Genomic DNA, 22174 nt, shown 5'->3' with positions numbered 1-22174 from the left:
CACACACACACACACACACACACACACACACACACACACACACACACGGGCGCATGCATGCACTTCCTGGTTTAACAGCTCCCCAGAGGCCCTCAAACCACAGAGACTTAAGATTCTGCCAGGACCTTCTCAGGATTTAATCCTGTCTTGCCTCCTTTGATAGAACAATGCAAGGGTAAACCAGCATAGGAGGCCCAGATGGTGCCACCTTATGAATTAAAGGTGGAGAGGAGGTACTCCTTTGTTCCTAGTAGGCTGTTGAGTGTCTTGGAATCATGCAGTGTTGAAGCTGCCAAGGAGCATCTCCATCAGCTCAGGCTGCTGGCACAAAAGACTGTGGGCTTAAACAACAGACATTAGACATTTATCTCTCACGGCTCTGGAAACTGGAATGTCCAGGATCAAGGTGCCAGTGTGGCTGGGTTCTGGGGAAGGCATCTCTGGGTTTATGGATGTTTGCTTTCTTGTTGGGTTGCCCTGGTGGCTCAGTGGTAAAGAATCTGCCGCCAGTGCAGGAGACGCGGGTTCAATCCCTGGGTTGGGACGATCCCCTGGAGGAGGAATGGCAACCCGCTCCAGTATTCTTGCCTGGAGAATCCCATGGACAGAGGAATCCGGCAGGCTCCAGTCCATGGGGTCACAAAGAGTCAGACACAACTTAGCAACTGAGCACACATGCATGCATGAACTCTTTCTTGCTGTTTCTTTACCTGGTGGTGGTGTGTGTAAGAAACAGAGAGAGAGAGACTGATGAAGCAGAGAGAATAGAGGAGGCATGCTCTATGTGTCTCTTCTTACAGGGCACTAATTCCATCATGAGGGCCACACCCCGATGATCTGATTACCTCCCAAGGGCCCTGCCTCCCTCCATCACACTAAGGATTAGAATTTCAACATATGAATTTTGGGAGGACATTAACATGCAGTTCATAGCAGAGAATAAATCAGTATAGGTCCTTGGAAGGCAATTATATAACCAGTTGCAAACTTTAATAGGTGTATCTTTGAACAGCAATTCTACTTCAGGAAATGTATTCTTAATATTGTGAACATCATGAATATGAGAGGAGAATATAGTCAAGGATAATCAATACTGTGTTAGAAGAGTAAAAACCTAGGCTGAACTTATATGTTCAGCTGTAGCATGGGATATGCATGCGTGCTCAGTCCCTCAGCTGTGTCTGACTCTTTGCAACCCTGTGGACTGTAGCCCACCAGCACAGGATATAATTATTAATGAGTTGGGGATGACCTTTTTGACATGGGAAGGTGTTAAGCAAGTTATAAAACAACCTGTATAGTTGGATCCAATTTTTGTTGAAGTGTTTGTATATGTGCATATGGCTACTGTTTGGAAAGAGATGAAACAAAATATTAACAGTGGTTGTCTTTGGGTAGTAGTATTATAATTATAACATTTTTCTTGGTAATCTGTGTTTTCAAAATTTTCTAACATGGAAGGCACCATTTTTTAATAAGAAAAAGAGATTAAATTATCATAGGAAACAAAATAACTGCCTCTATTTCAAGTTTCTAAGTTCTTGTCTATTGAAGAAAAACATGTTTGTTTTTTAATGTAGTTTTTTGTTGTTACGGTTGTAGGTTACAACATGATTGTTGTAAATGTTTATTGAATTTGAAATTGTTACAGCTCCTCCATTGGGGCCATTTTAGAGAGGCAGATGACAGGATATAGGAATTTTTTGCTTTCATCCCTGTCCTTGGAAACTGAGTAGCTGTAAGCACCAACAGTTTTGTTCAGAGCAAAGTCTCGGAAGGGCTTGAGAAAAACAGAGGAAGAAATGTGAATTAGGGTCGTGACTTCAGTTTCCTGATGTATCTTGTTGCTTTGTACCTAACTAGCAAGAGCAGGGAAAACTTTTTTTTTTTAAGTTACAAAAATAATTCATGGCGATTTATTCAGCAAATATTTGAGCATCTGTTGTATAAGCCAGATATTGTTTTAGATGTATGGGATAAACAAGGAACAGAACAAACACCCTTGCTATGTTCTAATGGAGGTAGACAGACAAGAAACAAATGAAATGTAAATGGATGACGTGATAGGTGTAGAGAAAAATGGAGCTGGATAAGTGGATAGTGTGTATGTGTGTGTGCCTGAGTGTGGGCCAGTGATGGGGTGATGGTTGTTATTTTGTATGGCATGGGTAAGAAGGATTCAGGGATAAGATGACTTTTGAGTAGAGATCTGAGTACATGTGAGTGTGAACCATGCAGGTATCTGGAGGGTGAGGGCTACAGGCTGAAGAATATTTGATGATCAACAGTCAGGTCAATGCAGTTTTATTCCACTTGTCAGTGGAAACATCATCATAGATATCTTTAAGTACTTCATCAATAGTCATAGTAAATAATAAAGTACATAGCCTCCAAAAAAATACCAATTTAGATTCCCTGATGGCTTGGATGGTAAAGAATCCGCCTGCAATGTAGGAGACCTGGGTTCAACCCCTGGGTTGGGAAGATCCCCTGGAGAAGGAAATGACAACCCACTCCAGTGTTACTCCCTGGAGAATCCATCCCATGGACAGAGGAGCCTGGCAGGTTACAGTCCATGGGAGAGCAAAGAGTTGGACACGACTGAGCAACTAACACACACACACATAGCCCACAATAGTATATGAAGGCATTAATTTTATGACCCCCTATATTACATATCATTTTTAAAATTTAAATTTATTTATTTTAATTGGAGGCTAATTACTTTACAATATTGTATTGGTTTTGTCATACATTGACATGAATGTGCCATAGGTGTACATGTGTTCCCCATCCTGAACCCCCCTCCCACTTCCCTCCCTATTACATATCGTTTTTTAAAAACTGCTAGTTTCTTGGGAGGAGAAGGTGATGGCACCCCACTCCAGTACTCTTGCCTGGAGAATCCCAGGGACAGAGGAGCATCCCAGGGACAGAGGAGCCTGGTGGGCTGCCGTCTATGGGGTCACACAGAGTCGGACATGACTGAAGTGACTTAGCAGCAGCAGCAGCAGTTTCTTGGGCAAAACTTGGTATATCATTGGTTTTCAAAAGATTGGCTTAGGTTTTTAAATTATTTGTTTATTTATTTGTGGCTCTGCTGGGTCTTTGTGGCTGTGCTTGGGCTTTCTCTGGTTGCAAAGAGCAGAGGCTCCTCCATTTGCGGGGCCTGGGCTTCTCGTTGCAGTGCTTCTCCTGTTGCAGGGCACAGGCTCTAACTAGGCGGGCCTCACTAATTGCCGCACGTAGTCTCAGTATTGCAGGGGCACACGGACTTAGTTGCTCCCTAAGAACCAGGGATCAAACCCATGTCCCCTGCATTGGCAAGCGGATTCCTGTCCACTGTATCACCAGGAAAGTCCAGTATATCGTTGTTTTATTTTAAAATTCTTGTAGTATAATGGATGTTGAATAATTTTTCACATGTTTATTGGCCATTGGTATTTCTTGTGTGTATGTGGGTATGAGAGAAAGACACAAACAGAAGCAGGAGAGAGAAAATTACCTATTTTTGTCATTTGACTATTTTTCTTTTTTCTTTTGGGGAGTTGGTTTTTCTGTCATCGATTTATAAACAGGCATCCTACATCAAGCATATTAAACTCCAACCGGTTTTATGTGTTGCCTATATTTTTCCTAGTTTGTTAATCATCTTTTCATTTTCTTCATGATATTTTTGGCCATTTTATATAGGCAGATCTCTCAATCTTTCCTAGAGGCGTCTGTCCTTGGAGTTGTATATGGAAAACCCAGAAGCAGAACATTTATTGAATATTGTTTTTTAACGTGCCATGCATTGCCCTGAGTGCTGCTTATTCATTCTCTTCGCTAATCATCTCAGTAGCCTTCTGAGCATTATTATCCCTATTTTATAAATGAAAAAAGTGAGCTTTCACTGCAAACTAGCTTTAGAGTTGGGATATAGAGCTGTTAAGTAGGAAGGTTTGCCTGACCATATTCTTTCTACTACATACAACCCCCTGCTCTGTATTTGTGCATCCTTCCTGCCCTGACCCCTAGATGACCTCTATGACCCCTGGATAGCCCCTGTCCTAGATGCCCTGACCTAGAAGACAGGGCACAGCCCACCCAGAAATGTGAGTGAAATCTGTCTTTTAGAGCTGTTGGTTAAAGTTAGCTGACTGCTGGAACAGTCCTTGGAAGTGAAGAGAGCTAATCATAATTTCCAAGATTTGGGCAACCATGTGACCAGTATAAGATTATAGTCTCCAGTGCCCAGAACTAGATACAATTTCCATCACTTACTGCTATATCTTCTGAGAAAAGAATCCTCAGTTTTAGCTGAGCTAACTAGGATATCAAAATTATAGTTTCCTTTCTTCCTGAAGAAAGGAGTTTAAAGAACTGCTTCGAGAGATGACAAAAACGCTAAGAAGCACCACCCTTGCAGCTCACATCTTCATCTTGTCTCCACACTGCCTGGGAGATCATGGAAGCTTCAGTTGTCCTGAATTTTATCTGCCCCAGTAGCTGGGGTCTGACCAGTTGAAAGGTCTGACCCCTCCATATTGTGAAACCCCACTCAACAGTTGTGAAAACTCTGGAAGCCAGAGATCTAAGTTAGAATTCCTGAAGCAGCCTGTATATATTTTTTCCTGGTTGAAGTTCTTTCTTTTTTTTTTTTTTAAAAAGTCTTTATTGAATTTCTTACAATATTGTTTCTGTGGTACGTTTTTTGGATTTTTGCCCACAAGACATGTAGGATCTTAGCTCCCCAACCAGGGGTCTAATTGGCACCCCCTGCATTGGATGGTGAAGTCTGAACCACCTGACCACCAGGGAAGTCCCCTTTCTTTTTTTTTTAACAACAAAAAGAAACATGTTTTATTGAGAGAAAAAAATTCTACTCTAGTAGTAAGATATGGAAGAAAATTTAGTCAGACCTTATGCCATGCTCCATACTTAGAGTACTTACAGAGACAGAATTTCTTTTTTTTTTTTTTTGGCTTAAAAATAACACAAATTTATTATCTTACACTTCTGGAGTCCAAAAGTCTAAGATGGCTTCACTTGGGATGACAAGTCTTTGGCTGTTAAGACTTTGCTACAGTTGAGAGATTTTCCCTCATTTTTTGTGTTTCAGAACTTCGCAGTACAACCTTAACTTTCCAGAGGTCCCAGTTGCTTTTCAGAATCTGCTAACAATTTTTATGCAGGAAAAAAATGTTTATTTGTACATATCTTCCAATTTTGCCTAAACTTTCTCTTTTTTTAAAAAAATACACATTTTAAAAATGTTGATAGTATTTCCTTTTTTCTTTTTTTATTTTTTCCATTTCACTTATTTTTTAATTTTTTTTAAATATAAATTTATTTATTTTAATTAGAAGCTAATTACTTTACAATATTCTATTGGTTTTGCCATACATCAACATGAATCTGTCATGGGTGTACATGTGTTCCCTATCCTGAACGCCCCTCCCACCTCCCTCCCCATACCATCCCTCTAGGTCATCCCAGTGCACCAGCCCCGAGCATCCTGTATCATGCATCGAACCTGGACTGGCAATTCATTTCACATATGATATTATACATGTTTCAATGCCATTCTCCCAAATCATCCCACCCTTGCCCTCTCCCACAGAGTCCAAAAGACTGTTTTATACATCTGTGTCTCTTTTGCCATCTCGCAAGGGTTATCGTTACCATCTTTCTAAATTCCATATATATGCCTTAGTATACTGTATTGGTGTTTTTCTTTCTGGCTTACTTCACTCTGTATAATAGGCTCCAGTTTCACCCACCTCATTTAGAACTGATTCAAATGTATTCTTTTTAATGGCTGAGTAATACTCCATTGTGTATATGTACAACAGCTTTCTTATCCATTCGTCTGCTGATGGACATCTAGGTTGCTTCCATATCCTGGCTATTATAAAACAGTGCTGTGATGAACACTGGGGTATATGTGTCTCTTTCAATTCTGGTTTCCTCAGTGTGTATGCCCAGCAGTGGGATTGCTGGGTCGTATGGAAGTTCAATTTCCAGTTTTTTAAGGAATCTCCACACTGTTCTCCATAATGGCTGTACTAGTTTGCATTCCCACCAACAGCGTAAGAGGGTTCCCTTTGCTCCAACATTTATTGCTTGTAGACTTTTGGATAGTAGCCATTCTGACTGGCGTGAAATGGTACCTCATTGTGGTTTTGATTTGCATTTCTCTGATAATGAGTGATGTTGAGCATCTTTTCATGTGTTTGTTAGCCATCTGTATGTCTTCTTTGGAGAAATGTCTGTTTAGTTCTTTGGCCCATTTTTTGATTGGGTCATTTATTTTTCTGGAACTGAATTGCAGGAGTTGCTTGTATATTTTTGAGATTAATTCTTTGTCAGTTGCTTCATTTGCTATTATTTTCTCCCATTCTGAAGGCTGTCTTTTCACCTTGCTTATAGTTTCCTTTGTTGTGCAGAAGCTTTTAATTTTAATTAGATCCCATTTGTTTAGTTTTGCTTTTATTTCCAGTATTCTGGGAGGTGGGTCATAGAGGATCCTGCTGTGATGTATGTTGGAGAGTGTTTTGCCTATGTTCTCCTCTAGGAGTTTTATAGTTTCTGGTCTCATATTTAGATATTTAATCCATTTTGAGTTTATTTTTGTGTATGGTGTTAGAAAGTGTTCTAGTTTCATTCTTTTACATGTGGTTGACCAGTTTTCCCAGCACCACTTGTTAAAGAGATTGGTTTTTCTCCATTGTATATTCTTGCCTCCTTTGTCAAAGATAAGGTGTCCATAGGTGTGTGGATTTATCTCTGGGCTTTCTATTTTGTTCCATTGATCTATAGTTCTGTCTTTGTGCCAGTACCATACTGTCTTGATGACTGTGGCTTTGTAGTAGAGCCTGAAGTCAGGCAGGTTGATTCCTCCAGTTCCATTCTTCTTTCTCAAGATTGCTTTGGCTATTCGAGGTTTTTTGTATTTCCATACAAATTGTGAAATTATTTGTTCTAGCTCTGTGAAAAATACTGCTGGTAGCTTGATAGGGATTGCATTGAATCTATAGATTGCTTTGGGTAGTATGCTCATTTTCACTATATTGATTCTTCTGATCCATGAACACAGTGTATTTCTCCATCTATTAGTGTCCTCTTTGATTTCTTTCACCAGTGTTTTATAGTTTTCTATATATAGGTCTTTTGTTTCTTTAGGCAGATATATTCCTAAGTATTTTATTCTTTTCATTGCAATGGTGAATGGAATTGTTTTCTTAGTTTCTCTTTCTGTTTTCTCATTATTAGTGTATAGGAATGCAAGGGATTTCTGTGTGTTGATTTTATATCCTGCAACTTTACTATATTCATTGATTAGCTCTAGTAATTTTCTGGTGGAGTCTTTAGGATTTTCTATGTAGAGGATCATGTCGTCTGCAAACAGTGAGAGTTTTACTTCTTTTCCAGTTTGGATTCCTTTTATTTATTTATTTATTTTTTTCTGCTCTGATTGCTGTGGCCAAAACTTCCAGAACTATGTTGAATAGTAGTGGTGAAAGTGGGCAGCCTTGTCTTGTTCCTGACTTTAGGGGAAATGCTTTCAATGTTTCACCATTGAGGATAATGTTTGCTGTGGGTTTGTCATATATAGCTTTTATTATGTTGAAGTATGTTCCTTCTATTCCTGCTTTCTGGAGAGTTTTTATCATAAATGGATGTTGAATTTTGTCAAAGGCTTTCTCTGCATCTATTGAGATAATCATATGACTTTTATTTTTCAATTTGTTAATGTGGTGTATTAGGTTGATTGATTTGCAGATATTGAAGAATCCTTGCATCCCTGGGATAAAGCCCACTTGGTCATGATGTATGATCTTTTGAATGTGTTGTTGGATTCTGATTGCTAGAATTTTGTTAAGGATTTTTGCATCTATGTTCATCAGTGATATTGGCCTGTAGTTTTCTTTTTTTGTGGCATCTTTGTCAGGTTTTGGTATTAGGGTAATGGTGGCCTCATATAATGAGTTTGGAAGTTTCCCTTCCTCTGCAATTTTCTGGAAGAGTTTGAGTAGGATAGGTGCTGCTGCTGCTGCTGCGTCACTTCAGTCGTGTCCGACTCTGTGTGACCCCATAGAGGGCAGCCCACCAGGCTCCCCCGTCCCTGGGATTCTCCAGGCAAGAACACTGGAGTGGATTGCCATTTCCTTCTCCAGTGCATGAAAGTGAAAAGTGAAAGTGCAGTTGCTCAGCCGTGTTCGACTCTTCGCGACCCCATGACTGCAGCCTACCAGGGGATTTTCCAGGCAAGAGCACTGGAGTGGGGTGCCATTGCCTTCTCCGAGGATAGGTGTTAGCTCTTCTCTAAATTTTTGGTAGAGTTCAGCTGTGAATCTGTCTGGACCTGGGCTTTTGTTTGCTGGAAGATTTCTGATTACAGTTTCAATTTCCATGCTTGTGATGGGTCTGTTAAGATTTTCTATTTCTTCCTGGTTCAGTTTTGGAAAGTTGTACTTTTCTAAGGATTAGTCCATTTCTTCCACGTTGTCCATTTTATTGGCATATAATTGCTGAGAGTAGTCTCTTATGATCCTTTATATTTCTGTGTTGTCTGTTGTGATCTATTTTCGTTTCTAATTTTATTGATTTGATTTTTCTCCCTTTGTTTCTTGATGAGTCTGGCTAATGGTTTGTCAATTTTATTTATCCTTTCAAAGAACCAGCTTTTGGCTTTGTTGATTTTTGCGATGGTCTCTTTTGTTTCTTTTGCATTTATTTCTGCCCTAATTTTTAAGATTTCTTTCCTTCTACTAACCGCAGGGTTCTTCATTTCTTCCTTTTCTAGTTGCTTTAGGTGTAGAGTTAGGTTATTTATTTGACTCTTTTCTTGTTTCTTGAGATATGCCTGTATTGCTTTTAACCTTCCTCTTAGCACTGCTTTTACAGCGTCCCACAGGTTTTGGGTTGTTGTGTTTTCATTTTCATTCATTTCTGTGCATATTTTGATTTCTTTTTTGATTTCTTCTGTGATTTGTTGGTTTTTCATCAGCCTGTTGTTCAGCCTTCATATGTTGGAATTTTTAATAGTTTTTTTCCTGTAATTGAGATCTAATCTAATTGCATTGTGGTCAGAAAAGATGCTTGGAATGATTTCAATTTTTTTGAATTTACCAAGGCTAGATTTATGGCCCCGGATATGATCTATCCTGGAGAAGGTTCCATGTGTGCCTGAGAAAAAGGTGAAATTCATTTGTTTTGGAGTGAATGTCCTATAGATATCAATTAGGTCTAACTGGTCTATTGTATAATTTAAAGTTTGTGTTTCCTTGTTAATTTTCTGTTTAGTTGATCTATCCATAGGTGTGAGTGGGGTATTAAAACTCCCACTATTATTGTGTTATTGTTATTGTTCATTTCCCCTTTCATACTTGTTAGCATTTGTCTTACAAATTGCAGTGCTCCTATGTTGGGTGCATATATATTTATAATTGTTATATCTTCTTCTTGGATTGATCCTTTGATCATTCTGTAGTGGCCTTCTTTGTCTCTTTTCACAGCCTTTGTTTTAAAGTCTATTTTATCTGAAATGAGTATTGCTACTCCTGCTTTCTTTTGGTCTCTATTTGTGTGGAATATCTTTTTCTAGCCCTTCACTTTCAGTCTGTATGTGTCCCTTGTTTTGAGGTGGGTCTCTTGTAGACAACATATATAGGGGTCTTGTTTTTGTATCCATTCAGCCAGTCTTTGCCTTTTGGTTGGGGCATTCAACCCATTTATTTTTAAGGTAATTATTGATAAGTATGATCCCATTGCCATTTACTTTATTGTTTTGGGTTCGAGTTTATACACCCTTTTTGTGTTTCCTGTCTAGAGAATATCCTTTATTTAGTATTTGTTGGAGAGCTGGTTTGGTGGTGCTGAATTCTCTCAGCTTTTGCTTGTCTGTAAAGCTTTTGTTTCTCCTTCATATTTGAATGAGATCCTTGCTGGGTACGGTAATCTGGGCTGTAGGTTATTTTCTTTCATCACTTTCAGTATGTCTTGCCATTCCCTCCTGGCTTGAAGAGTTTCTATTGAAAGATCAGCTGTTATCCTTATGGGAATCCCCTTGTGTGTTATTTGTTGTTTTTCCCTTGCTGCTTTTAATATTTGTTCTTTGTATTTGATCTCTGTTAATTTGATTAATATGTGTCTTGGGGTGTTTTGCCTTGGGTTTATCCTGTTTGGGACTCTCTGGGTTTCTTGGACTTGGGGGATTATTTCCTTCCCCATTTTAGGGAGGTTTTTAACTATTATCTCCTCAAGTATTTTCTCATGGTCTTTCTTTTGTCTTCTTCTTCTGGGACTCCTATGATTCGAATGTTGGGGCGTTTAACATTGTCTCAGAGGTCTCTGAGATTGTCCTCATTTCTTTTAATTCATTTTTCTTTTTTCCTCTCTGATTCATTTATTTCTACCATTCTATCTTCTACCTCACTAATCCTATCTTCTGCCTCTGTTATTCTACTATTTGTTCCCTCCAGAGTGTTTTTTATATCATTTATTGCATTGTTTATTATATATTAACTCTTTTTTATTTCTTCTAGGTCCTTGTTAAACTTTTCTTGTATCTTCTCAATCCTTGTCTCCAGGCTATTTATCTGTGATTCCATTTTGTTTTCAAGATTTTGGATCATTTTCACTATCATTATTCTTTATCAGGTAGATTCCCTATCTCTTCCTCTTTTGTTTGATTTGGTGAGCATTTATCCTGTTCTTTTACCTGCTGGGTATTCCTCTGTCTCTTCATCTTGTTTATATTGCTGTGTTTGGGGTGGCCTTTCTGTATTCTGGCCGTTTGTGGAGTTCTCTTTATTGTGGAGTTTCCTCGCTGTGGATGGGGTTGTATGTGTGGCTTATCAAGGTTTCCTGGTTAGGGAAGCTTGTATCAGTGTTCTGGTGGGTGGAGCTGGACTTCTTCTCTCTGGAGTGCAATGAGGTGTCCAGTAATGAATTATGAGATGTCAGTGGGTTTGGAGTGACTCTGGCAGCCTCTATATTGACGCTTGGGGCTATGTTCCTGTATTGCTGGAGAATTTGCGTGGTATGTCTTGCTCTGGAACTTGTTGGCCCTTGGGTGGTGCTTGGTTTCAGTGTATGTATGGAGGTGTTTGATGAGCTCCTGTCAATTAATGTTCTCTGGAGTCAGGAGTTCTCTGGTGTTCTCAGGATTTGGACTTAAGCCTCCTGCTTCTGGTTTTCAGTCTTATTTTTACAATAGCCTCAAGACTTCTCCATCTATACAGCACTGTTGATAAAACATCTTCTTTCTAAGACAATGGGCTGCTTTTCTGGGTGCCTGATGTCCTCTGCCGGCATTCAGAAGTTGTTTTGTGGAATTTTCTCGCATTCAAATGTTCTTTTGATGAATTTGTTGGGGAGAAAGTGGTCTCCCCGTCTTATTCCTCTGCCATCTTAGGACTGCCTCCCTAAAAATGTTGGTGGTATTTTCAAGCTGAACAGTCAATACTGTTTTGTTTTTGTTTATTTATTTATTTTGGCCACACCGCACAGCATGTAGGATCATAATTCCTAAACCAGGGTTTAAACCCACGTCCCCTGCACTGGAAGGCAGACTCCCAACTGATGGACCATCAGGGAAGTCCCTATTGTGTAGATTTAAAAAATGATAACAGCATAGAAAATATTTAGCACAGGGCCTGGTTTGTAGGAAGGCTCAAACAATGTCAGCGGTGATGCTGGTAATATTAACTTTGCTTTGAGCACCTTGTCAGTTGCTATGAGTTTTGGCTGAATGAATGTGTATAGAAGGTAGGGTTTGAAGGCCTTATTTGAGACTAAAAGCATTTTCATGCTGCATTCTCTGGGAGGTTGTGCAAAAAGCAGGTCTGATGATAGATAAAGTCCCTGCTCATGTTAATCCAATTAACAAAGAACATTTCTTGAACAGGCACCATCTGAGGAGAGCAGTTCATTGAGTTACTTGGGATTATTATGTTATATCCTGCAGGAATACTTTCATTAATTCATATTTATTATTAGAATGACTCTGGGAACTTGCCTTAGTGAACCAAATGCATTTGTAACTGATGGGGAGAGCAAGTTGCACCCTCAGTGATGTGTGCTCTATGTAAAGCCTGGGATTTTGCTTTTCTTGAGTAGAGCAAGATCCTCAGCTGAGTTGAAAAAGCAGTTCTTGGTGTGGCCACAGTGTAATTGAAGAAATGTGCCCTTGAGAAGTCCTTAGAGATTTCTTGAACTGGCATCCCAGGTTAACTGTTGAGGCTCAGCACATGGGCAACCAGCTCAAGTTCAAGCACTCGTTTCAATTCCATCCTTTGACACTGTGGCTCCTTTCGTGGTTCAGTGGAGCTGTTTGGTACCTTGGTAGGTGTGTGTGTGCTTAGTAGCTCAGTTGTGTCTGACTCTTTGTGACCCCATAGACTGTAGCCTGGCCAGGCTTCTCTGTCCATGGGATTTTTCAGTCAAGAATACTGGAGTGGATTGCCATTTTCTTCCTCCAGGGGATCTTCCCAACCCAGGGATTGAACTTGCATCTCTTATGTCTCCCACATTGCAGGCACATTCTTTACCTACTGAGCCATCAGGGAAGCCCTTTGCTAGGTAAATAGCTTTTTTTAAAAATTGAAAGGAATTTGGTATGGGTTCAAAGCATCTGACTACTTAAATTTCAAAGAACAATGTTCCCTGGTCCTTAAAAAAAAAATCAGGTCTGTTCTGTCTCCCAACCTACAGGAAGCCTTTTTCTATCTCCAGCTTGTCTGTAGCTGGTTGTGGGGCCAGTAACACCACATCATTGGCTGAGTGATGGGCTGTAGGCAGAATGCTTTGGTCAGCCTCCATCCAGCTTGATGATACACACTGTGTCAGGCTTCACCAGTCACCTGGGGATGCTTAGACAGCCACGGGTGCTGTATTTGGTGTATGGGAGGGTCATATCTTCCAGGGAGGTCTTTTGGACAGAAATATGATGGCCTCTTTCCCTCTTTTCCAGATCTGATGTTTTGGCGTGGCTTCCTGCTTCGGTGCTATTTGTGGGTATCATCTATGCTGGTTCCAGAGCGCTGTCCAGACTGGTGAGTGTGAGAGGCTTTGAGGGGGACAGTCTTTTTCTCGTCCTCCTCTTTGCTTTTTAACTGGTTGCACCTCGGATCAATAGTGGATAGAGAATCAGCCTTAATGATGGTACAGCTAGATTGGAGAACTAGTCTTGGGGCTGAGGCCAGTGTGGAGCCTTTTACCCCCTCTTCCTGACTTGAAGGGAACCACATAACAGGGAAGGGACTTCCCTATAGCTCAGATGGTAAAGAATCTGCCTGCAACGCAAGAGACCTGGGTTCGATCCCAGAGTCCGATCCCAGAGTCAGGAAGATCCCCTGGAGAAGGAAATGGCAACCCACTCCAGTATTCCTGCCTGGGAAATCCCATGGACAGAGGAGCCTGGCAGGCTACAGTCCATGGGATCACAGTCAGACACTACTGAGGGACTAACACACATATACACATGTAACAGGGAAGACAGACTTGTGTTACAAAATAGAGAGACGCAGGTGGAGGCTCAGAAAGCCAGAGTAGGGCTATTTGTGGAGCCTCCTCTGTGTGGATGCAGGCTGTCCTTGGGAGCAGGGAGGGCGGGCTCAGTCTGCTCCTTACTTCCAGGAACCATGACCCCACCCATCAGTAATGCCGCCTGAGCATACTGGGCTTACTCGTGGGTGCACATGCCTGGCATGAAATTGATGCCCACGACACTTGGATCCTAGTGTTCATTCTGTCCTCCCACCCAGCCCCCAGAATTGAGCTCCTCAAAGGAGGCTACTGTGAGGAACAGATTCCTTCCAGTTACATTATATAGTATGTGGAACTCCAGAAATTTATTTTGCCACCAAAAGAGAGCCCATAAATATCACTATGGACCAGAGAGTCAAAATGTGGCTTAAAAATCAGGAACAGTATTAAGGCCTCTTCCCTTTTTAATCCCCTAATTGCTGTTTTTATCTATCAGAAAATGATTATATTCTGATGTTGGAAAAATGCAAACTTTTCACACAATTTAGTTTTCTGTTTTAAATATGTACTTCTCCAACAGATTTATTGCTATACAGGAATGGATTTTGAGGAGAAGAAACATGGGGCAGAGAGGTATGGAATAGAAAATAAATGCAGATGTAAGCTATTTTGCTAATTGCAGTATAACCACAACAAACTAGTACAGAGAATGTTCTGGGCAAAACAACACAATAAAGGTTCAGAGATCGAGGTGTTCCCTTAAGCAAGACTGAAGATTTAGTCTCTGGTATTTGGAATTTAGGCTACAGTCCTTGTTTTTGGATGGATCACTGGGTATGTGACCCAGTCCATGCTTTAAACCAGATTTGAACCAGAAAATGGCCCCTTGGCCCAGGTAGAAGTCAATTAAGTGTTTGGTTTCATGTGTCACGTAACCGGCAAAGTTCCTCCCCGTGATGCTCTGCCAGGTGGGGTTGTACTTCTTGTCAGACTCCTTGATCTGGGCAGCAATGTCCTTCTCTGTATTATATTTCTCCAATGCCTGAGTAGCATACTCCACTAAGTCCTATTGCATCTCCTCTGGCATATCAGCATTTAAAAAATGATTATTAAAAAAAAATTTTTTTTTTTCGATTCTTACATGATATTATACATGTTTCAATGCCATTCTCCCAAATCATCACACCCTCTCCCTCTGAGTCCAAAAGTCCGCTATACACATCTGTGTCTTTTTTGCTGTCCTGCATACAGGGTCATCATTGGCATCTTCCTAAATTCCATATATATGTGTTAGTATACTGTATTGGTGTTTTTCTTTCTGGCTCACTTCACTCTGTATAATCGGCTCCAGTTTCATCCATCTCATCAGAACTGATTCAAATGTATTCTTTTTAATGGCTGAGTAATACTCCATTGTGTATATGTACCACAGCTTTCTTATCCATTTATTTGGCTGTGCAGGGTCTTAGTTTGAGCATGTGGGATCTTTAGTTGCAGGATGTGAACTCTTAGGCTTCCCTGGTGGTTCATTCAGTAAAGAATCTGCCTGCAATACAGGAGACTCAGGTTCAGTCCCTGGGTCAGGAAGATCCCATGGAGAAGAAAATGGCAACCCACTCCAGTATTCTTGCTTGGAGAATCCCATGGACAGAGGAGCCCATTGGGCTACACTCCATGGGGTTGCAAGAGCCAGACACCACTTAGCAACTAAATCACCATCATGCGAACTCTTAGGTTTGACATGTGGAATCTAGCTCCCTGATCCTGGGCCCCTGCATTGGGAGCATGGAGTCTTAGCCACTGGACCACTAGGGAAGTCTGCATATTGGCATTTTTGATCATGGCCTTTCGGTCACACATGGTTACCAAGGAATGGTGCGCATGCTTAGTCGCTCAGTTGTGTCCAACTCTTTTCGACCCTATGGATGAAGCCCACAAGGCTCCTCTGTCCATGGGGATTCTCCAGGCAAGAATACTAGAGTGGGTTGCAATGCCCTCCTCCAAGGGATCTTCCCAACCCAGGGATCGAACCTTGGGCTTCCCTGGTGGTTCAGCTGGTAAAGAATCTGTCTGCAATGCAGGAGACCTGGGTTTGATGGGAGGACAACTCCAAAGTTGCAAAATAGTGGTTGAGAATTAGTACTGGTAATTTCTAAATGAAATCATCATTTTTCTTTCGTGATTCATAAGCTTGAGTAAATGGAATGTTGTGTGTGACGGCGGAGAAAACAGCCCGACTGACCTAATAAGCGAGCCGCCACACCACGATGGTGGGTGCTGATCCTGGAATAGGGGCCAGGTTGGCTCACCGCTGCCCCTCTTGATGGGGTCGAGCTCCTCGGGTCTGTGGCCTCACTTTATGCCCTCTGGCCTGTAGGGGGAGCTGCTTCTCCAACGACAGAGTATAGCAGTTGATTGGGGTGGGGGAAGTACAAAAGCTTTTAAAATTTTTTGTAGGCTCTGGGTTCTGCAGAATTTTGAAGTTTGAATAAGTAAGGTGTCATGTTAATAATGATAACGATTTTTTTATTGTACAGTGCTTTTTCATATGTTTCTGGAGTGATTTCCTTTGTATCTTTCTGGGTGGTTCTTCTAGTCGCCTGACAGGCGAGGCAGATGTTAATCACCAGACAGAGGAAGGAACTTAGGCGTGGGAAGGTACCAAGACTTTCTCCACCTAATGGGAAGCTCTTCTGACTCCCCACCTTTCACCTCTTCTGATTTGTCTTTTTAGAGTCAGTGTATTTGGATTTTCAAATGAGCCCAGGGTATAATAGTCTTGCATAGACTTGAGACTCTTATGATTGCAAGTGTTAGAAAGCTCACCAACTGGTCTAAGCAAAGGGGAAATCTCCTGGTTTACATTAATGAAAAGTCATCAGGTAGAAACTGCTTTAGGCATGGCTTGATTGAGAGATTTGAACTGTGGTGTTGGAGAAGACTCTTGAGAGTCTCTTAGACTGCAAGGAGATCCTACCAGTCCATCCTAAAGGAGATCAGTCCTGGGTGTTCATTGGAAGGACTGATGTTGAAGCTGAAATTCCAATACTTTGGCCACTTGATGCGAAGAGCTGACTCATTTGAAAAGACCCTGATGCTGGGAAAGATTGAGAGCAGGAGAAGGGGACGACAGAGGATGAGATGGTTGGATGGCATCACCAACTCAATGGACATGGGTTTGGGTGGACTCCGGGAGTTGGTGATGGACAGGGAGGCCTGGCGTGCTGTGGTTCCTGGGGTCACAAAGAGTCAGACAGGACTGAGCGACTGAACTGAACTGAACTGAACTGATTGAGAGATTCCAATGACCTACTTAGAATCCAGATGCTGTCTGTCTGTCAGTTCTGCTCTGTCTTTGCTTCATCTCACAGTTCAGCTTTCCCCTCCTGAGTCTTGTTGATTCCAGGCTCACATCCTCACAACTTCAAGTCGAATGGAACAAGACTGCCTTCCTTGGAGCTTCTGCATAATTTCCAGGATTCACTCTGATTGCATCAGTTAGGGCCACTGCCCATCCCAGGTCTAAAAACTAAAAACTAACCAGGATGGAGTTAGGCTGATTGGCCGGCCCTGGAGCATGTCTTCCCTGAACCATTCACTGTGACTGGAAAGACCGAGAACACTATTTGTCCAGCCCTGGTCACATAGGATCCCCACCCACACCCATAGACTGATAAAGAATGAGGCAAATCCTCAATATTGGGGTGTTTCATCAAAGAAAGGGATCAGGAGATGAGGTAGCCAATAAACCCTCAAAAGTCCATTGTAAATGTCAGTCCTGTATGTCTCAGGCACATGGAGAGCTCTCTAGCCTGGAACAGTGCCTCTTGAAGTATAGTCCACAGGTGGTAACAGCCTGTGAGCTCTTGTTCAGTTCAGTTCAGTTCAGTTCAGTCGCTCAGTCATGTCTGACTCTTTGCAACCCCATGGACTGCAGCACGCCAGGCCTCCCTGTCCATCACCAGCTCCTGGAGTCTACCCAAACTCATGTCCATTGAGTCAGTGATGCCATCCAACCATCTCATCCTCTGTCATCCCCTTCTCCCACCTTCATTCTTTCCCAGCATCAGGGTCTTTTCCAATGAGTCATTTCTTCAAATCAGGCATCCAAAGTATTGGAGTTTCAGCTTCAACATCAGTCCTTGCAGTGAACACCCAGGACTGATCTCCCCTAGGATGGACTGGTTGGATTTCCTCGCAGTCCAAGGGACTCTCAAGAGTCTTCTCCAACACCACAGTTCAAAAGCATCAATTCTTCGGCGCTCAGTTTTCTTTATAGTCCAACTCTCACATCCATACATGACTACTGGAAAAACCATACCCTTGACTAGATGGACCTTTGTTGGCAAAGTAGTGTCTCTGCTTTTTAATATGCTATCTAGGTTGGTCATAACTTTTCTTCCAAGAAGTAGGCATCTTTTATTTTTATGGCTGCAATCACCATCTGCAGTGATTTTGGAGCCCCCCAAAAATAAAGTCTGCCACTGTTTCCACATCTATTTGCCATGAAGTGATGGTACCAGATACCATGATCTTAGTTTTCGGAATGTTGAGCTTTAAGCCAGCTTTTTCACTCTCCTCTTTCACTTTCATCAAGAGCTCTTGTTACCTGGCCCTAAGGAGACTGTGCCAGAGTAAACATCAAGCTTGGCACTAAACATGTTGTTTAGTTGAGCTGACCTTTTTTTTTTCATAGCCATACATTTTGAAGAAGGAAGTAGTGCACTGACTTACAGTTCTGTGTGTGAGCTTCTTATAGTCGTCTTCTTTTTTTTAAATTAATTTATTTATTTGGCTGCTCTGGGTCTTAGTTGCAAAGTAAGAGATCTTTGATCTTAGTTTCAGCATGTGGGATCTAGTTCCCTGATCCGGGCCCCCTGCATTAGGAAAGCGGAGTCTTTAGCTACTGGACCACCAAGGAATTCCCTGGAGCTCCTTTTCTTCTGAGGGGACTGCATTTGAATGGCCCCGACCTAGAACACAGATTTTTTTCATGGGCAGAAGGAAGCTGCTGCATTTCAAACTCCAAGTAAAGAGAAACAACCCCAAACCAAATACACCCGGTTAGAGGAGGAGGAAGACAGAAAGGAGATACTTATTTTTTTCTTTTTTTAGTGAAATAACTCAACCCAGCATCTTTTCTTTGTTTTCTGAGTTTTTTGTTTTTACATAGTTGCTTAAAAATCTACAACAGAGTGGATGAAACACGCGGTACTTGTACAGCTTGTGTTAGATGGAAAACAGGCGTCAACATGCTGGTGCCAAGCTGTCAGTTTCATGGATCCACGAGGAACTGGGGCAGAAAGTACTCAGTTAAAATCCGTGGGCGTGTTGTTATGCAAAACACTTACGGAGTTGCTTTGCTCCATAAAGGCCTCCTTTATCCAACAAGACTTTGAAGCCTTTCTTCTGATGTATAGGTCCTGAGAGAAAGCTGACTTAACTCTGCAAAGGCAAGGTGGGGACATTCTTTATTGATTTTTCCACCTCAAACTCACAACCAAATGATAGAATTAAGGCAAGGAGATTATTTTTGTGGCTCTCTATTCAGCAAATATTTATTGGGGAGTCTACTACTGGGGGCTTAATGAGGAATAAGACCTGGTTCCTGACCATGAGGGGACTCCCAGGCGGTGCTAGTGGTAAAGAATCTGCCTGCCAATGCAGAAGATGCAAGAGATGCAGGTTCAGTCCCTGGGTCGGGAAGATCTCCTGGAGGAGGAAATGGCAACCCACTCCAGTATTCTTGCCTGGAGAATCCCATGGACAGAGGAGCCTGGCAGGCTATAGTCCAAGGAGTTGCAAAGAGACTGAGCACACACACTTAGCTGACCTTGAAGAATTTATAGGGGAATCCATAAAAGACACACAACTCCCCAATGGAACAACGATTGTGAATATTCAGTGTTATATATGTGAGCCAGGCACTTCCTGTTGCCAACCTTCATGAATATGAAGTTGGACTTAATTACTCCTGTTTACAGAGGAGGAAACTGAGATGCAGATTTGGTGAAGGTCACCAACTGGTAGATGTTACAAAAAGCAGAGATGCAGGCTCAAGACTGTCCGACGATAGTGGTTCATCTGCAACGCCTCAGACTTTCCTGGTGGTCCAGTGGTTAAGACTTGCAGGGGACAGGGTTTGATCACTGGTCAGAGAACTAGATCCCACATGCTGAAACTAAGAAGTTTGCGTGCCACAGCTAAGACCCTGTACAGCCAAATAAATAAATACAATTATTTTTAAAAACCAAAGCAGTACAGTGCTTACCCTCTTTCCTCCCTAAATCATAACAAGCCAAGGAGATGAGCCTATCAGGATGGAGTGGGGAGAAGGGGAGAGGAGCTGTGTAGTTATTCTGCCTTCTGTGTGTGCGTGTGCGGTAGGTTGCTTCAGTCATGTCTGACCTTTTGTGACCCTATGGACTGTGGCCCACCAGGCTCCTCTGTCCATGGGATTTCCCAGGCAAGAATATTAGAGTGGATTGCCATTTCCTTCTCTGAGGGAATCTTCCTGACCCAGGGATTGAACCCACGTCTCCTGCGTTGCAAGTAGACTCTTTACCAACTGAGCCACCAGGGAAGCCCCTGTACGATATATATTTGTTTCTTGTATGTTTTATACATAGTAGTTTGTGCCTCTTTTTTTAAGTTTATTAAAAAATTAATTAATTTCGTTTTTGGCTGCATGGGGTCTTAGTTGCAGCAGAAGGATTGCTCATGTGGCGTACAGGCTTAGTACTCCATGGCACTTGGGATCTTAGTTCCCTGACCAGGGATCGAACCCTCATCTTCTGCATTGCAAGGCAGATTCTTAACCACTGGACCACTGGGGCAAGTCCCTAAGTTTTATTTTACATTGGGGTAGAGTTGATAAGATAAACATTTCTTATGAAGAGATTTTAAAAGCAATCTATACATATAGCTGATTGCAGTTGTTGTAAACTAATACAACATTGTAAAGCAATTATACTCCAATTAAAAAAAGTAAAATAAAATCTTAAAATGGAAAAAATAAAAGAATTCTAGGTCAAGGGAAATAGAAGAAGGCCACAGAGAGACTTAGCACATAGAAATTTGTGCTATGATATCTTATGAAACAAATATAATTGGGCCTTGGTTTTAGCTCTTTATCTTTTTGGAGTGAAGTAAAGAAGTTACAAGACTCTCCGTGCTTGTAAGACAAATTCAAGCTATTGCTGAAGAAATGCAGTGCCCTTCTTTGCTCTCAATTCCTTCTGTGTGCTCTGTGCTCAGTCGTGGCTGACTCTTTGTGACCCAGTGGACTGTATAACCCACCAGGCTCCTCTGTCCCTGGCATTTCCCAGGCAAGAACACTGAAGTGGCTTGCCATTTCCTCCCCAGAGACTCTTCCCAACCCAGGGATCAAACCCGTGTCTCCTGTGTCTCCTGCATCATAGGCAGATTCTTTACCCATTGGACTCTCAGTTACTTAGTCCTCATTAAGGGTAGGATGGGCCACGTAGGGTCTTCGGTCGCATCCTTATAATAAACCCAATGGTAATCTAGTTTCTGGGATTCCTGGTCTGTTTGGTAGCATGATGACAGCGCGGTTCAGTAGGAACAGTTCTCTGGGGTTAAAACTGCTGCTCTCCAACTATCTGACTCCTTTCCTTTAGGAACATTTATTTCTACAGGCATGATTTCGATAAAAAAGTAGGCAGCCAAATGTTCAAAGGTATATTCTTTGGCAAGAGCCTGGCAATTAATTATTCTATAATATATTGTAGATTGAAGTCACACACACCCAAATTGAAGGTAGGATTGATGTTCTACAAAACTAAGAAGCCAACCCACCGCTTGGCTAAGCGAGCCGTCCACACTCCTGCAGAGGGACCCAAGGCCATGCCTGTGGACACGGCCAGGGCTTTCCATAGAAAACTGTTTTAAGTCAGTCCCAACACCTGAACAAACAACAATCAAGGCTTGAAAATTCCACTCTGGGAAGCATGGGAATAATGAAAAATTTGAAGTAAAAGTTACTGATGTCTTTTTACAGCCAGAGAAAAATTTCCAACAGTGCATGGACAAAATGTTGAATTTTAAGTGAATGGACTCCAAGAATAAATTAGTTGCAAATTGTGCCCCTGAGTCATGAAATGAATTGGACTGCAGTGTAGTTGAATTTGGTCAATTACGTTTTATGTTAAAAATGATGATTTGGGTTTCACGGTAGTTGATCTTGGGCCATTTTTCCTAATGAAAGATGGTGGGACCTTTTATTATTGAGGCCGTTCCTAGCGCCTTGACAGTGTGGAAGAACAAACTTGATTTTCTGTTCTTTTTAGCAGCAAGCTAGTATCTAGATTGTCTAAAAGTGGTTTCAGATTATTAAGAGGCAGGTTAAAAAAGAGAATCAAAGTATATCCCTCCTTTTCCTCATCTGTATAATGGGGATGTTATTAGTATTTCTCTCAAAGGGTTATTATGATGATTCAATATGTAAAAGCAGTTAGAACGGCATCTGGCACATAGGAAGCATTCAGGGTATCTTGACTGTTATTATTATTATCATTTCTCAGAACTTCTTTTTGGCCATACCATGTGGCTTGTGGGACCTTAGTTGCCAGACCAGGAATCAAACCCATGCCCCCTGCAATGGAAGCAAGGAGTCTTAACCCCTAGACAGCCAGGAAAGTCCTCATTTCTCACAACTTTTATCTGATTTCACAACAGT

The 22174-nt window shown here is 41.6% G+C and overlaps 1 protein-coding gene across 4 annotated transcripts in view; it reads left to right on the top strand.

The window, feature by feature from the left end:
* Positions 1-22174, top strand: part of TMEM241 (transmembrane protein 241) — a 115154-nt gene that overhangs the window by 16382 nt on the left and 76598 nt on the right. For all 4 annotated transcript variants that reach the window (XR_005725227.1, XM_040264725.1, XM_040264724.1 and 1 more), the window contains exon 4: positions 12962-13043. Coding sequence is in view for 3 of the 4 variants with exons in the window: in XM_040264725.1 (XP_040120659.1) it covers positions 12962-13043 (82 nt within the window). In the remaining variant the exon portion in view is untranslated. The remainder of the gene's footprint in view (positions 1-12961; positions 13044-22174) is intronic.

Source organism: Oryx dammah, unplaced genomic scaffold, assembly GCF_014754425.2.
Source record: "Oryx dammah isolate SB20612 unplaced genomic scaffold, SCBI_Odam_1.1 HiC_scaffold_22, whole genome shotgun sequence".
In the NCBI taxonomy this organism is placed as follows: Eukaryota; Metazoa; Chordata; class Mammalia; order Artiodactyla; family Bovidae; genus Oryx; species Oryx dammah.
This window is presented reverse-complemented; position numbering and strand designations above follow the sequence as displayed.